Source organism: Impatiens glandulifera, chromosome 6, assembly GCF_907164915.1.
Source record: "Impatiens glandulifera chromosome 6, dImpGla2.1, whole genome shotgun sequence".
Classification (NCBI taxonomy): Eukaryota; Viridiplantae; Streptophyta; class Magnoliopsida; order Ericales; family Balsaminaceae; genus Impatiens; species Impatiens glandulifera.
Window position 1 is genome coordinate 44,706,106 of NC_061867.1, and position 16,541 is coordinate 44,722,646.

At 30.1% G+C, this 16,541-nt stretch overlaps 1 protein-coding gene across 1 annotated transcript; it reads right to left on the reverse strand.

The window, feature by feature from the left end:
- Positions 1–331: 331 nt before the first annotated feature.
- LOC124943675 (legumain-like) lies at positions 332–5,938 on the reverse strand. Its single transcript, XM_047484152.1, has 10 exons — positions 5,749–5,938; positions 3,023–3,168; positions 2,797–2,961; positions 2,562–2,718; positions 1,691–1,776; positions 1,427–1,626; positions 1,293–1,341; positions 911–1,114; positions 587–796; positions 332–517 (listed from the first exon to the last, which is right to left on the reverse strand). Exons 1-10 carry the CDS (start codon positions 5,936–5,938, stop codon positions 332–334), a joined length of 1,593 nt encoding a protein of 530 aa, XP_047340108.1.
- Positions 5,939–16,541: the final 10,603 nt, after the last annotated feature.

The following is a 16,541-nucleotide window of genomic DNA, read 5'->3' on the forward strand; positions in this document are numbered from 1 at the left end:
CCCAAAGTTGTGAGAATAGAATGGAAACATTAAAAATAACTATTTAAGACAACCAATGCGGATGATATGAAACTTACCCCAAAAATAATAATAATAATTCAATAAAAATGTAACATTACCCCTAATTTATTAAAAAATTTTAATATAATTCATTATTTGTTAATCTAATTATTTAAAAAGTGGTAAAACTTAATTTTATTCACTTGTTTTATCCAAAAATTTTTTATTATCGATCCGATCGTGAACCATCTATATGTTACAAAATGTACTATTAGTTTAGTATAAAAACAACAACTAAACATTACTATTTAGTTTAGTATATAAACAACAACTAGGCACTAAATCCTCCTAAGGTCGATGGATGCCACTTAGCAGAATTCTTCATGCTACAAGCTCCTATACAAACTTTTTCCATAGCAGCCTTAGAAACTCCATTGTTGCAAATGTTAGCAAATGCTCTCATGTGTTTCATGCCATACTGAGTCAATGAACCACAATGCATCTCAAAAACCCGAACCTAAAAAAATAAATACAACGATTTTAATTTATTATAACAAGATAATTATTTGCGAAAAAGAAAACTAACCATTGATTTGAGGCACGACCAATCATTCACTATTGGGAGATTTGGTCCTCGGAGAGAACCGAGTGCATCGGGTCCCTTCATGGGTCCAAATAAAAGGACTCCGATTGTCTCAATACTTCCATCTAAATGAACCCGATGCATCATTATATCGGTAATTTGCTTCAAAATTAGACTTCTCTTTTCCAAACCATCATCAATAGATGTCTTATACTGCATGAAAATTAAGTTTAAATAAATTCATAAGTATTTTCAACTCTACTCAATGAGGTGTTTTATAAAAGCTAACACATGGAGATGCAATTGAACAAAATAATAAAAACAAACCTGTTGCCATAGGAAAAGAAGTTCGGCATCTCTCTGATTCACGACACTATTGCGAAAATCGAAAGGTGGGAGTTTGTTTGGAGGCAAATTTACAGTTGCTGGATCAAAACCTTGATAGTGGTAAAGCTTTTCAGGTTTAAAGCTTGTGTTACCATATTCCATCACGTGTGAACCGATGTTGTAATTCAAAGTCCTTTTTCTTACCTGCATGGTGTTTTATGTGCATGTATTACAAAATATCTAAATGTTTGTTAACAAAATAACAATGATCTCAAAAGCCATTGCCCCAACTTCAATCAATACATTCTTAATGGGATTCAATCATTAATTGATCTATCTTTGTGTAAATTATTAAATACTACAAAAAGTAACAAACATGTACCGATTCGTATTGTTGCTCTATTGTTTCTTTCTTCAGATTGTGCGTCTCACTACATCAACAAGGTAGAAAGTTCATTAGTCAATTATTAACCAAAGGTTCACAGATATAGTGTTAATGTCAAATTAGTAATTTACCTATCCTCCATCCAAGCCACACTATACAAATCTCCTAAACAAGTTATGAGCTCGGGAGATGGAGGAAGGTCCATTCCTGGACAGTATGTTCCCCAACTACTCTCTTCAGCATTCGAAGCAGTTGTGACGTAGATATTCAAATCTGTAGGCATTATACCCTCGAAAACACTCCCACTTTCGCATGCTTCAACATATATTACCTTTAACATGTACCTAATAGATTAGAAATAACCAACAAATCTAACACTATTAAATGAATAATACCATTGTTTTGTAGCTATTGGCAGCATGTTTCTTCTTTAAGACTTCAATCAAGTCATTACTGTAAAGAAAAGGCAAGTTTGGCATACCTGAAACAGAGTAGTAGTTAGTGCTTTGTGATCTTGGTCTAATTATTGAACTTATGTAGTGAAAGAAGATCTCTTCTAACTTGACTTTTAGTATTCCATATAATCCTCCAAGTCGGGTTTAGGCTTTTTCAGCATACATTTTGTTTTTCATACTTTTCATCATCCAAATTAAAAGATTTCTATACTATATGAAACCAAAATTCACAGTAATGTAGAAAAACATTATATACCAAACATAACAAAATATCACAAATCAATTTAAACTTTGTTGATTTTTCAATGATATCATGATAGTAAATGTGACAAATTTGTTTCCTTTTCCCCTCTTTATTCTCATTATTGTTATAGTTATCTTTCTTGGATTTGATTCTATCTAATAAGTTGTTCCTCCTCTACCTGCCTATTTTTATTCCTTTTCATTTGAAAAGAAAATCTCATCAAAACTACACAAACAAGAAAGTCACATCTCCCTAGTAAAATGATTACAAATCAAAATACCCACAAAACTCTTGAAGAATGAATAAATTCAGAATGAAAAATTGGAACTAGAGAAAAAACAGGGAAAACCCAATTACATTATGGTTGCATCGAACAAACCCATGATCATATCAAAACAATCAATCCTCCAAATCCAAGTTGTTACATAAACTACAATCAACACCAAACCTAATCTATAATGTCTCTAGTTGATCAATGAAATCCTTACCATTTTCTCTTTTTATTATGTTATTTGTGTTGCATGAAATCATTTTAGATTTAAACTACAATTAGATAATGTCACTCACCAAGTACTCCTGGTCCTCCATGGTCAGAATAGTATATGAAAATCCTATCATTAGCTTTACTATCTATAACTTTCCCACTTCCACCTTTAACAGAATTCTTATTTCCCATAAGAACACCATACAAGTTCTCAGCAGTAACTTCTTCACCAGTATAATCCTATAATCATTCATGAATTCACGTCACAAGGTTCGATTGTTTCCATTGATATTGAAAATTTGAAATCCCACAATATACCTTAGGCACACCTGCATAGAGATCTTCACCTTGAGGATGATTGATTATAACACCAGGCCTAGGATTCAGCTCGTTGCCAGCAATATCATCATACATGAAAACCACTATGTTCTCATCTTCCAAACCCCCTCTCTTAAGAATTTGATACGCATGACAAACATCTGCCTGTCAAAACAAGGGTTTCATTGAAATCAGTTTAATAAAGACTACTCAATCAAATTTTCACCTGGTGGCGATAGTTTTCGAATCCCTTCGAACCGGCAACTAGAACTGCCCATGTTTTGCTGTCTTGTTCCTGCTCTGATTCAACATCTTTACCGCCGGGCATTCGAATTAGTTGATCCAAATTATTGAACCGCGCAGCTTCAGACACTAAAAACAGTAAGTTAATCAAGAGAAGCCATTTCAACGTATAGAAATCCATAAGAAAAAACAGAGCGATGGGTTAGAACAGCTAATTCTAGGGGAATGGCGGTGATAAATTTCATAGGAGGCTTGCCAAAATGTGTACATACGTTGATAGACAGGGGGTTTTGGTATGGCATGCAAAATAAGAAGATGACACCTGCAAATGGGTAGAAATCTAAAATAATATAATAAGCACAAATTTATTTTTTATTTTCTTAAATTTTACTGCCATCAATTTCTTACATTCGTCTTCAGATGACTTCCTTTGCTATTCTCAACACGACGTAGTTATTCGTTTCATTATTAGACAACGATGCTGTAAACTAAGACGACGATGATGAGATTGTTGTTCATTTGTCTCCTTCATATTTAGTTGTTATTTGTTTGTGTTGTGCCCCAAAATCATCTCTAAATAGTTAAAGAATATTGATGAGAGAAATGAATAACAACATTTTCGTGTCTTAGTCTGCAATATTGTTGTCGAAATTGAGTGGAACAACTCTGTCTTTGTTTGAGAATGTAGTTCAACAAGTCATATAAAGACAAAGATTGTCCACTATAGGATTTAAAAAAAAATAAATATACTATATATAATAGGAATTTGTGTCTATTTTCAAGCCAAATTAAAAGTGTACTTATTTTAAATTTTTAGAAAATAAATTAAAACTAAGATAAATATAAAAGGATCAATTTCAAACAAAGTTATATATAAATAGATATGTGTACATATTATCCTTTCAAATATATTATCTAATTAAATAAATATGAATTATATATGTAGCGAATGGGCAGCGAAACCAAGACCACGAATTCGACCGTGGTCTGTCACATATGCAGGAGAGAGAGAAATTTTAAAAATATATATTTGGTTTAATTTCAATCTCAAACTCAAAACCCGCCATAATCCTCAAATTATTTTTTTCTCTCAAACTTTTCCGGCGAAAATTTTTCCCAACTCAAAATCCTAGATCTTGGTATGTTTCAGATCTAGTTATACAAAACCTATATTTTTTATTTGAATGATAACGAACTTATTCATGTTTAATGTTCAAGAAACTAGCAAAGACAACATTGTAGTAGATGAAGTATTGAACAAATCGCGCGTTAAGACTGAAAGGTGTTGATTTCTTTGCCGGAAACCTATTTTCAAGAATTCATTACGAGATGTTGATGCAAATTCGGTAATGATGTAATGGAATTTGATGTTTGGGGAGATTTTTGGTTGGAAATGTGCACGGGAGAAAATGTGTATAAACGTCCCGAAATGTGATAGTACGGGAGATAAACGTCCCGAATTCTACTAGTTTTGTCCTGAAAATGTACATTTCAGGACAATCGTGTCTCGAAAATGTACATTTTGAGATAATTTTGTCTAGAAAATTTACATTTCATGACATTTCTGTCCCGAAAATGTATATTTTGGGACGATTCTATCCCGAAAATTGTTAAAATTAACATATTTTTCAGTTCAAAATGACCAATTTGGAATGACATTTCGCAGTCAAATTCTCAATGTTGAAATGACATTTTCCTCCGAATAAGAAGTTTGTGATTTCTACACATCATATGCCCACTCAACTAGATTCGGCGTCAGCAAGTTAGGAACCAAAAATGTAGGTGCTAAGTAGAAATACTTCAGCATTGGTTGTAGCATTGGTTGTGCCAAGAGTTGTATAAAAAATCGAGGGCCAAAACTATGTTTCAACCTAGACCTACAACTAAGACAAATTGTAAAGTTAAGATTAATGTAGTTGTTCGAAATGAAGGGGAATATGTGGTAACAAGTGTATGTCTTGAGAATAATCATAAATGAAGCCCTAAGAAGATGAATTGGAGAAAGATCATCTTATTACCATTCTATGAACGGAGACCTATTTGTCTTCCATTTTTATTCCTTCTTCCAATGGTAGATTATCGATGAATTGGAGTTCTCTCTTCGGTATATTGATGTAGAGAACATAAAAGTGGTCACTAATTATAATAGGGAACAAGATCTGCAAAGTCCGATTTGAAGATATATATGATATATTCAGATATATATTAAATTATACATACATGTTACTTACAAGGGGAGTCTTTTTGAAGTCTTCCTGTTTTATTCCAAAAAAAATGACTTCATCTTGAAGAGCATTAGAAAAAGCTTCTAAAATATGACTTTCACTCTACAAATTAATATCATAATAAGACCAGACTATCAAATTAAAAAACAAAGATAATAAGACCATCAGATATAAACAGCTTACAAAAGCGTAGGTAATAAGGCAAATTCTCTTGACGGGCGTTCTCTTATTTCAAAGGTTGATTAAGTGTGTCATTACATCGACCACACCGGAATTGACATAGCATTCACTTTTCAGTCGCTTTTTAGTGAAAAATTATGAGATCTATTGAGCGTGGTGTAAATTTCGTAGAATAACATTTCATTGATGGTTGAAATATCAAATTACTTAGAATATTTTTGAGTGATGGTTGTCATGTATGGAGATCGCAAGGCCTGTGGAAGTTTCGTCTTTCTCTTAAGATTTTCTCTTATTGGTTCGTTACCAAGTTCGTCAACCACCATTGCGGGTGTTTTTTCACCAAGTTTGTCAACCACCATTGCGGGTGTTTTTTCACCATGTTCGTCAACTACCACTGGGGGTATTTTTTCACCATTAACCACCACCATTTCTAAAGAATTTTCTACTTCAACCTTTACTACGGGTGGAGGTTGAAGGATCGGTGGAAATTTCATCTTATTCTTAAAATTTGTTCTTATTGGGCCTTTTGTTTTTTCTCCTACTAACCACCATCATTTGTAAAGTATTTTATGCAACTTCTTCAACCTCCTTCGATGGTAGTGGAAGTTGAAGGGCCCGTGAAATTTCTGTCTTCTTCTTAAGATTTTTTCTTATTGGGGTGTTTTACACCAAGCTCTTCAACCTCCACTACGGGTGTATTTTTACCAACTTCTTCAACCTCCACTACGGGTGTACTTTCACCGTCTTCTTCGACCTCTACTACGGGTGTTTGCACCTCCAATTCGGGTGTTTTTGTGAAGAACTTTTAGAGAGCAACCCTAAGATTTTCATATTCGCACATAGCATCATATAGTACTTGGATGGAGGTCTCACACAATGGCCTTGTATCCCATTTATTTTGTTTTTTTACTCTCTAACATCTACCAACATGTGCCTTTTCAAAGATTCTTTGTAGAGTTATAATGAAATTGAATGTTTCATTGACAACCAGTCATAGCTTCTAAGGCGTTGCCCTAGAGTCAACATTTTGCACCCTCCATCCCCTTCCTCAGGCTGAGGCACCCCTTCAACTCCCCCTGCATCATGTTCCTCCTCATTTGGAGGTGGAAGTGGAAGGCGTCCAACATCGCTTCCACATTTGAATCCTCCTTTTGCAACTCTTTGGACAACCTATTCTTAAACTTACTATCATTCTAACATGGCAGTATTAGAAATCGACGTTCATGAGGTATTTGGAGTTCAGGGTTGCAGACCCTATACAAGTAGCACAACTAAATATATATATATATATATATTCAATATGTTAAAAACATTTACATTTGAATAAACCACCAAAATAAAGTATCCGATGATAAATATTATTTACGAGGAGAAATGTTTGTGGTCCTTGTAATGAAGACTTTCGTTCTTCTTCCATTTAGCGCATGATTCAATAATCCGTCAAGTGTGAATTTGCACCAATTCAACTTTGGAATATTATGAACATCTAAAATAAATTTCATAATTGTAATCATGTGGGTACAAAATAGAATTTAAGGATTATTAACAATACATAGAAGTGTATATAAATGACCAAAATGAGATTAACTCTATACCTAGATTGTTGACCCGGATGCATTGTCTAAAGAAAGCAACTCACAACATATAGTACAAAGTCTATCTTAAAATTATTGTTAGTTATTGTAATCTCCAATATTTTGTTCGGCATTTCAGTCACTTTAGAATTGCCACTTGTATTTCCCCATCGACTCTTAAACTCTGTCAACTTGTAGTCGGGGTACCTGGTCTCGTTTCCTTCGTATTCTACAATATTTATCTCCCCTATAGGTAGACTCAATACATATTGAACATCATCTTCTTGGATTTTTACTTCCTCGCCACTTTGTAGGATGATCACACGCGTACTAGTGTCAAACGACCTGACAAAGTATTGAGAGAGTTCGTCAGGGCATTTAGAAAGAGATGTTGATAGAAGACTTCCAAAGCCTATGACCTTCACTGCCTCTTTTTGTTGATCAGATAGTCATTGAATAAGATGGTTAAGGACATAAGACAAGGTCCTAGTCAAAAATATGTTGTGGGCAGCTTTTATTTTATTTTGGGATATGTCAGCTGTAGTTCTATTTGTACCCTCTACTGTCTCTTTTGGGGAAAGGTTAGTTGCTATATTTCTTTTATATACTCTAAAAACAAATAAATGATCCAAGAAGATTAACATGGTATATATACTCTAAATAAATAGAGAGTTATACAAATTAATAGATAACAGATAAAATGAAGGCAAAAAATCATCCCGAAAATGAATATTTCAGGAAACAATTGTCCTGAAATATCTAGTTTTGGGAGAGAAAATGTCCCAAAAATGTACATTCGAGAAAAAATCGTCACAAAAGATTTATTTATGGGATGTTTTTCTCCCAAAAAGAAATTTTCGGGAAAAAATCATCCCGAAAACCAAAAACAGATTTATTATTTGCTTGTTTCACTGGTTTGATTTTATTTTCGGGGAAGTTTTAATCCAATCAAACAAAAACACACTTTTAATAGCTCCAACCAAAAATCTTCCTAAACGCAAGACCCTAATCAAGAAACGCTAATCTAATCGCAAAACCCTAATCCAAAATTGATAAACCCTAACAACAAACAAGCATACAAATATATCGGGATTAAAACATCAAACAAGCCTACAATATTTCGGGATCGCAAAACCCTAATCAATAAACGTTAAACCCTAACAACAAACAAGCATATAATATATCGGGATCAAAAAATCAAACAAGCATACAATATCGGGATTTTACCTTGGTGACTTGGTGGATGCAAGAAAAATATTCTCCTGGAACAAAGACGAAGAGACATAGGTTTAGAAACGAAGAGAAGACGGAAGAGACTATAAGACTTACCATTTCAAAATTTTAGGCTGAAGAATAAGGATATCCAAAATTGCTGACTAAAGAAGAATGAAGAAGAAGACGTTGAATAAGAGGTTTCACTTGAGAGGGAACTTAATGGGAAAGAATGGGAGGTTTTTCAAAGTGTAAACCAACGCCAGAAAAATAATTTTTAAAAATGTTTTATTAGAAGAAAAAACTCTAGATCTCATAACATCATCTCCTTTGTTGTAGAGAAGGAGATAAACACATACTCGAGAAATGATCGTCAGCACGATGAAGGGTATAAGCAATACATGACCCACCAAAGATTGAGATTGAGAGTATTATTCCGATTATAAAAATTCAAGACTAAAAATTTGATTCGGAAAAATAAACAAATTTTACCGAACAAATCACAACACCATCTCCAATATGAGTGGTGAAAAAATAAACGAGATACTCTCCGATACTAGAAAATCCACTAAAAGGGTCGTGAAATGATGACTTTTCAATTTTTCTAAAGTTTTTTACTAATGAGAAGAAAAATAATATTGTTATGACTTGATTGTGACGTCTAGTTTATTTTTTGATAAAGAATTAATTCTTATTAAACCAAATAAGAAGTTACAAATAAAATATTAATTTGTAAATAATAAAATATAACGAATGTTAAATAATATTGATTTGCAAAAATTAAAATTCTAATAGAAATCATCCAATAAAACACAACACTAATTCAAATCTAAGTGGACGTTCTGAACCTACTCGCGTACCAATGTTTTGGAAGAAAAAATAACCCTTGAAACAATGAATTACTCTATTTATTGTAACACTTTATCTCAAAAACTCTTCATAGACAAGATACCTTATTTGCAAGATGGAAGACCAATTGATATGGTCTTCAACTCACTAGGAATGGAAAGAGAAACAAGGAATTTTCAACAAAGATGTGAATTAGGCAGGATTGGTCGACGAAATATGAACCGAATTCAGAAGATCATTTCATTTTTGGATCTTAGACGAAGGGATTTAAGAGATGGTAACTGAGCAATTGGAATAATCGGGTTCATTGGTATTCGTCACTCCAGAATGAAAGAGGCGATCTCGTAGTTCTTGGTCTATGAAGATGTGTTGTTAGGTGATCTATTTTTTCCCATTGAGGCTGAACCTAAACTTGTGCTAGAAAGATATAATGGAAGACTCCTTTGGGTCTTTCAATATCAATAGGTTGATTGTTTCTGATGCTAAAAAATAATTGGAGAATAATGAAAAAAATGGTTATTCAATTTTAATTATGTATAGAGATAAAAGAGGACCAAGTCTAAGTTTTATACTTATCATATTTACATGTTGATATACATTTTTCATTGTATGTTTTGGCAATATGTTTCAATATTATTATAGATAATGTACTAAAATATTTTGATATTGTTATAAGATAACTTTTCATTAGATCAAATTGGGTTACGTATTTTATTTCAATTAAATTTTTTATAGTCTAAATTTATATATATAATAATGCTTAATTTTAAAGTGTTCGAATTTTTGGGTCGAGAGTTGTGATTAATTTGGATATATATGTGAGAGTAAATGGATACTTGGGTCGGAGTAGATTGATCGGCCCATAAACTTAAAATGGTTAAAAATAAAATAAAAAAATGCTATAGGTATGTTTCGAACTTTCAACCTAACAAAAACAATTACAATCATTTAACCAACTAGGCTAATAAGACTTAATATTTTAACTTCAACACCAAATTTGATGAACGTGGAACATTCTTAACAATACAATTGATTTTTTAACTAACTAATCTATATATATAATAATGCTTAATTTCAAAGTGTCTGAATTGACGGGTTAAGAGTTGTGGTTAATTTGTATATATATATGTGAGAGTAAATGAATATTTAGGTCGAAATGTGAGTTGACCCGCCCATCAAAAAAAATTAAAAATGTTATATGTATGTTTCGAACTTGTAACCTAGCAAAAACAAGTACAATCATAACCAACTAGGCTAATAAGATTTTATATTTTAAATTCAACAGCAAATTTGATGAACGCGGGATATTTAGTTCAACTTTTTAACTAATTAATATATATATATAATAATAATTAATTTCAAAGTGTTCGGATTGCCGGGTCGTATATATAATAATGTTTAATTTCAAAATGTCCAGATTGTTGGGTCGAGAGCTGTGGTTAATTTGGATATATATGTGAGAGTAAATGGATATTAGGGTCAGATTGTGGGTTAATCGACCCATAAACTTAAAATAGTTAAAAATAAAATTAAAAATTCTATATGTATGTTTCGAACTTGCAACCTAACAAAAATAAGTACAACCATTTAACCAACTAGGCTAATAAAATTTTATATTTTAAATTCAGCACCAAATTTGATGAACGTGGAACATTCTTAATAATATAAGTTTATTTTTTTAACTAACTAATTTATATATATAATAATGCTTAATTTCAAAGTGTCAGTATTGTCGAGTCGAGAGCTATTGTTAATTTGAATATATATGTGAGAGTAAATGAATATTTCGATCGGATTGTGGGTTGACCTGCCCATAAACTTAAAACAGATAAAAATAAAATTAAAAATGTTATATGTATGTTTCAAACTTGTAACCTAACAAAACAAATACAATCATTTAACCAACTAGGCTAATAAGACTTTATATTTTAAATTCAACACCAAATTTGATGAATATGGAACATTCTTAACAATATGAGTTCAACTTTTAACTAACTAATCTATATATATAATAATGCTTAATTTCAAAGTGTCTGGATTTTTAGATCAAAAGATGTGGTTAATTTTAATATATATATGAGATTAAATAGATAAATGGATCGAATTATGGGTTGACCCGCCCATAAACTTAAAATGATTAAAAATAAAATTAAAAATGTTATATGTATGTTTCGAACTTGCAACTTAAAAAACATGTATAACCCTTTAACAAACCCTTTAATTCATTCATATATATATATATTAAATCTTAATAGTGAAAAAGAGACGAAAGAAATTGACACATTTTTATTTTTTATTTTAATAATAAATCTAAATAAATAAAATTATTAATTCAAAACTTATTTAAAAGAATAATTAAAAAATCAATATTAATAGTATTTTTAATTTTTAGTCATATAAATTATATATCAACACAAAAAATTATAAATATAAATCTACAATCTTGGTCTAGTGGTTGAAGTGTTAATGTTACATAATGAAAACCATGTTTCAATTCCCGTTGACACAATTTTCAAACTATTTAAAAATATTGATGGTTAATATGTGAAATAAAAAACGTTGGTTTATCGAAATGAGGAGATGGTTGGATGCGAATGATATTGGTTAAAATTTATGATAAAATTGGTGGATGGGTGGATAAATGAAATTCATAATATTAGTGGTATATAGAAGGAGATGGTTTGTTGATTTAATCGAAGTGAAAGTGTAAGGTCACAAGATTAGAGGTCAATTGAGGTGGATAAAAATATAAAATGAGATGGTTGGTTAGTCGAAGTGAGTATGTCACACGATGAGAGGTCGATTGGGGGTTGGTGGGCCAAAGTGATGGTAAAAGAGATTGGTAATATACCAAAGTGAAAGTTTAAAGTCACGGTATGAGATGTCCGATTAGGGTGGATAAATATGAAATGAGATAGGTTGGTCAGTCAAAATGAGGATAAGTAAGTCGGGTTGTTTATTGTAAAATATGTGAGGAGATGGGTTGTTTGACCAAAATGAAAGTAAAGTCTCTAGATGAAAGGTCAGTTGAGATTAGTGGGATAAAAATGTGGAATGAGATGGTTTTGGTTAATCTAAGTAAGTAAGGTCACACTATGAGAGGTCGATTGGGGGATTGATGGGTCAAAGTGAGGATAAAATAGATTGGTAACATTGAAGATGGTTGATTTGACCAAAATGAAATTGTGTAAGGTCACACAATATGAGATGTTGATTAGGGTGTAAATAAATATGGAATGAGATGGTTAGTTATCCAAAGTGGGGATAAAAAAAAGTCAGTTTGTATATTATAAAATATGCGAGGAGATGGGTCACGAGATAAGAGGTCAGTTGGGGATTTGTGACCAAAGTGAAGAGTAAAAAAGATTGGTGATGTTGGAGATTTTTGATTTGACTGAAGTAAGGTCACATATGAGAAGTCAATTATTGGGGTGGATAAATATGGAATGAGATTTATGGTTAACCAAATTAAGGATAAAGAAGGTCGGGTTGTATATTGTTAAATATGCTAGGAGATGAGTTGTTTGACGAAATGAAAGCAATGTCTCGAGATGAGAGATCGATTATGAATTGGTGGATAAATGTGGAATGAGATGGTTACTTAGTCAAAGTGAAAGTAAGGTAACAAGATGAGAGGTCAATTGAGGTGGATAAATGTGGAATGAGATATATGGTTAGCCGAAGTGAGGATAATAAAGTCGGATTGTATATTATAAAATATGTGAGAATATGAGTTGTTTAATGAAGTGAAAGTAAGGTCTTTGAGAGAATAGATGTCAATTTTGATTGGTGGATAAATATGGAATGAGATGATTTTTGATTAGTCGAAGTGAAATCAATGCAAAAAGATAGAGGTCGATTGGGAAATAAATTGATATTTGTGGTTAAAATATGCGAGAGAAGATTAGTTATTTGACTGAAGTGAAAGTTAAGGTCACGAGATGCGAGGTCGATTGAGCATTGATGGGCTAAAGTGAGGGTAAAAAAAATTGATAATGTTTGAGATTTTTGATTTGACCAAATGAGAGTGTAGGTCACGAGATTAGAGGTTCATTGGGGAAAAAATATATGATGAGATATGTGAGAAGATTAGTTGTTTTACCGAAGTGAATAAAATGTGTAATGAGAATGTTATATATTTTATTTTAATATATTATTCGTGATTTATTAAGAATTTAAACATTGAAATACATATTATTATAACTTTTTTATTAAATTTATTTTATTTATATTGATATCTTAGCCGTCAATCTTCCTAGTTTAATTAAAAATTAATATTGTGATTATACTGAAATTTCAGTCAAAAGAAATACAAATTCATACTTTTTGTGGATAAAAATCAAACCGGAAGTTTATTTCTCAATTACATAAAAATAAATGGATAAATCTTAGTTTCAAATACATTCTCTAGTTTCAATTTCGAAACTGAAAAATTCAAACAAAATAAATTGACATAAAAAGAATTATAACAAAAAATTATATAAAATACAACAACAAAATAGATGAGATCATTCTTATTATTATCAACCAAAATCAAGGCTTAGTTCAAAGTATTATTGAATCATAAATAGATAAAAATAATACAATTTTTACTATTTAACAATCAGATTCTTAAGCTCACTAACACAACAAATTCTAATATAAGGACAACAAGAATGTTTGTCAACAAAACCTTCAACTCTTCCCAATGAAGGCATACCTTCAACTCCTCCCAATGAAGCCATAGTAGTGATCATCACCATTATCACAACCATGATAGCAAACTTCACAAAACTCGTCATTTCGTTTTCGAAAGTAAACTCTTGAGAAAATTAAATGACGAATGTTGTAACATTTTATTCACTTATTTATTGACAAAAGATAAATCTTCATAATCTTCAAATATTTACAAAATCTTATTTTGATTTAACATCAAATTGATTTGTGAATTCACAATTGTTTTTAAAAAATAATTTGTTGTAATATAACTAAGCTAATTTTCGTAATCTTTTAGTTATTTACAAAATCTTATTTTGATTTAATACTAAATTTGCATTCACTTTTTTTAATTCTTATTTTTTGATTTTGTGATCTCCATAATCTTTTCAATTTATTATAAAATTTTATTTTTATTTAATACTAATTTTATTCCAATTTATAAATTCTCAAATTATTAAATTTTTTAAAATCATTAATTTTAGTGGGTGGGTGATGAAATCTTTTCTTTTTAGTATTTGTGGTCAATGGAAGAATGATCTATCATCAATAACTTTGGTTGGATGGTGAAATTTATCCTTTAATTATTTTTTATTTGTATTAAACATATTTTTTTTATGAGAAGTTTGTAATTTTCATATAAACTAATATAATAATAAATGAATTGTTATTATAAAATGTGCCTTATGGAAAATTGGAAGTTTCTATTACTACTAAAAAGTTTGGGCTGCCCTAACCTTGGTAGAAAAAGTTTTAAAAATTGATAAAAAAAAAAAAACAATTTTGGTGAGATTTTGAACTCATAACAACTCACATTAAAACTTTTAATACATATCCTGAACCACCAAGCAAAAACCATTTATATTTAAATTTACAATAAATATAACTAAATATTTTGATATTTATTTAAATTTACAATAAATATAATTAAATATTTTGATATTTTTAACAAATGGACTACACTGCCAGAGGGCTGCTAGGATTGTAGGTTAATATGTATGTATGTCATGTAAAATATTGATGTAAGATTTTAATCTAACAAATGTCATTAATTAATCATTAGGATTTTTTTTTCTCAATTTTGTTGTTGTTTTTCTCATCCATTCCATACTGATCGTGTTTCTTTTGTACTTATAATAAATCCTTAACAAAAATAGAACATATAAAATTTTTCATCCCTAACTTTTAATTAATAACTTAGTTTGCTTCTATGAAATTTTTTAAATAATCTAATATATACCTTTTGTATTCTCTTTTATCAATTACGTCATTCAATTTATTAATTAGAATAATAAAATATTCTATGTTTAAAAAATAAAAATAAAAAATTATTTTATCACTATATATTAATATATTTTAAATCTTTTTTAAAAAGAAAAAGGTATATAAATATAATCTCTGTGAAATCAACGACACTCAACATTATTCAAATAAAATGGATTTATTACCCTAAATCCAAAACTAACACATTCTTAGGTTATCATCCATAACTCTCTTTATGTGCCAAGTTTTAAGGTTAATAACTTCTTCCTAAATTCAATTTGTTACAATTCTTGCAATATCAAGATAATCTTGTATGATCCCCTCCTTAATGAAGAATAAATAACGTGTTTGATTTTCGATTTTGTTCTTTTAGTAAGATGAAGTGATGTTTAACTTACAACTTGTTTGATTACAAGAATAAATTTTGTTATTTACATTTGTGGATTTTCAATTTTTTGAAAAAAATAAATAAATGGTGAAGTTTGTAAGATTTTACTCTCTACTGTTTGTTGAGAAAAGATAAATCTTCATCATTTATCTTTAACTAATTACAAATTTTATTTTAATTTAACACTAAGCATTTGTGAATTCTGAAATTGCCAAACTTTTAAGAATAATTAGTTCTATGAATAATTAGTTCTATTATGTTGTTATTGAAATCTTGCGATTTTTTTAATGTTAGAAACTAACATGACGTGATGAAAATAGAACATGTAACATTTGATTTCTTATTTTATGAGTTACTCTTATTCATTTTAAGTTGTTCACTTTGTACATAGACGAGATATAGAAAGTGCGCCAAATATAGTATCACTGGTGTATTATTGAACTTAACATAAATTAACTTAATGTATTAAAAAAATATATAGTATGTGATTCCTGATTAATGATAAAATATAAAAAAATATTGATGTTGCTGATTGGATACTTGTTAAGCTTAGAAATTCAATTGCAATGGTGATTGAATTTATGAGATGATCAATTTAGACAAGTTGTTGAGGAATTTTCAATAACAATTGGGCAACCATAAATAAATAAAAGTTTACCAAACATGGCAACATTTTTTAATCAAATTGATTATTGTTTGTTTTGTTGGTCAATGAAAAGACTTTAATATTTTTTCTATTAAAAATTGACAAGGTTTTGTAAGAAATTTATTTTTACTAGTAGGTTTTGTAAGAAATCCTCATGTGACATGTGGGTTTTTTTCCTACTAAAAAAGAGGATCAGTATTAACACCCTAATTAAAAATAAAACTTACAACAAATTGTCTAACTTAAAAAGTAAAATTGATTTAACCCAAAATTTAAAAGCATGTAATGACTAAAGATTAGTACTTTTCTCCTTGTTCCAAATTTAATTTTACCCATACAACTCAACCTCGTTGAGTTTTGTCATTAGAACTTTTAAAACCAATGTAACATTAATTCTTATTTTCAGAAGACATTTCCAATATTTAAAATTAGACAAAACAAAAATTATACATTAACTAGTCTTTATTTAA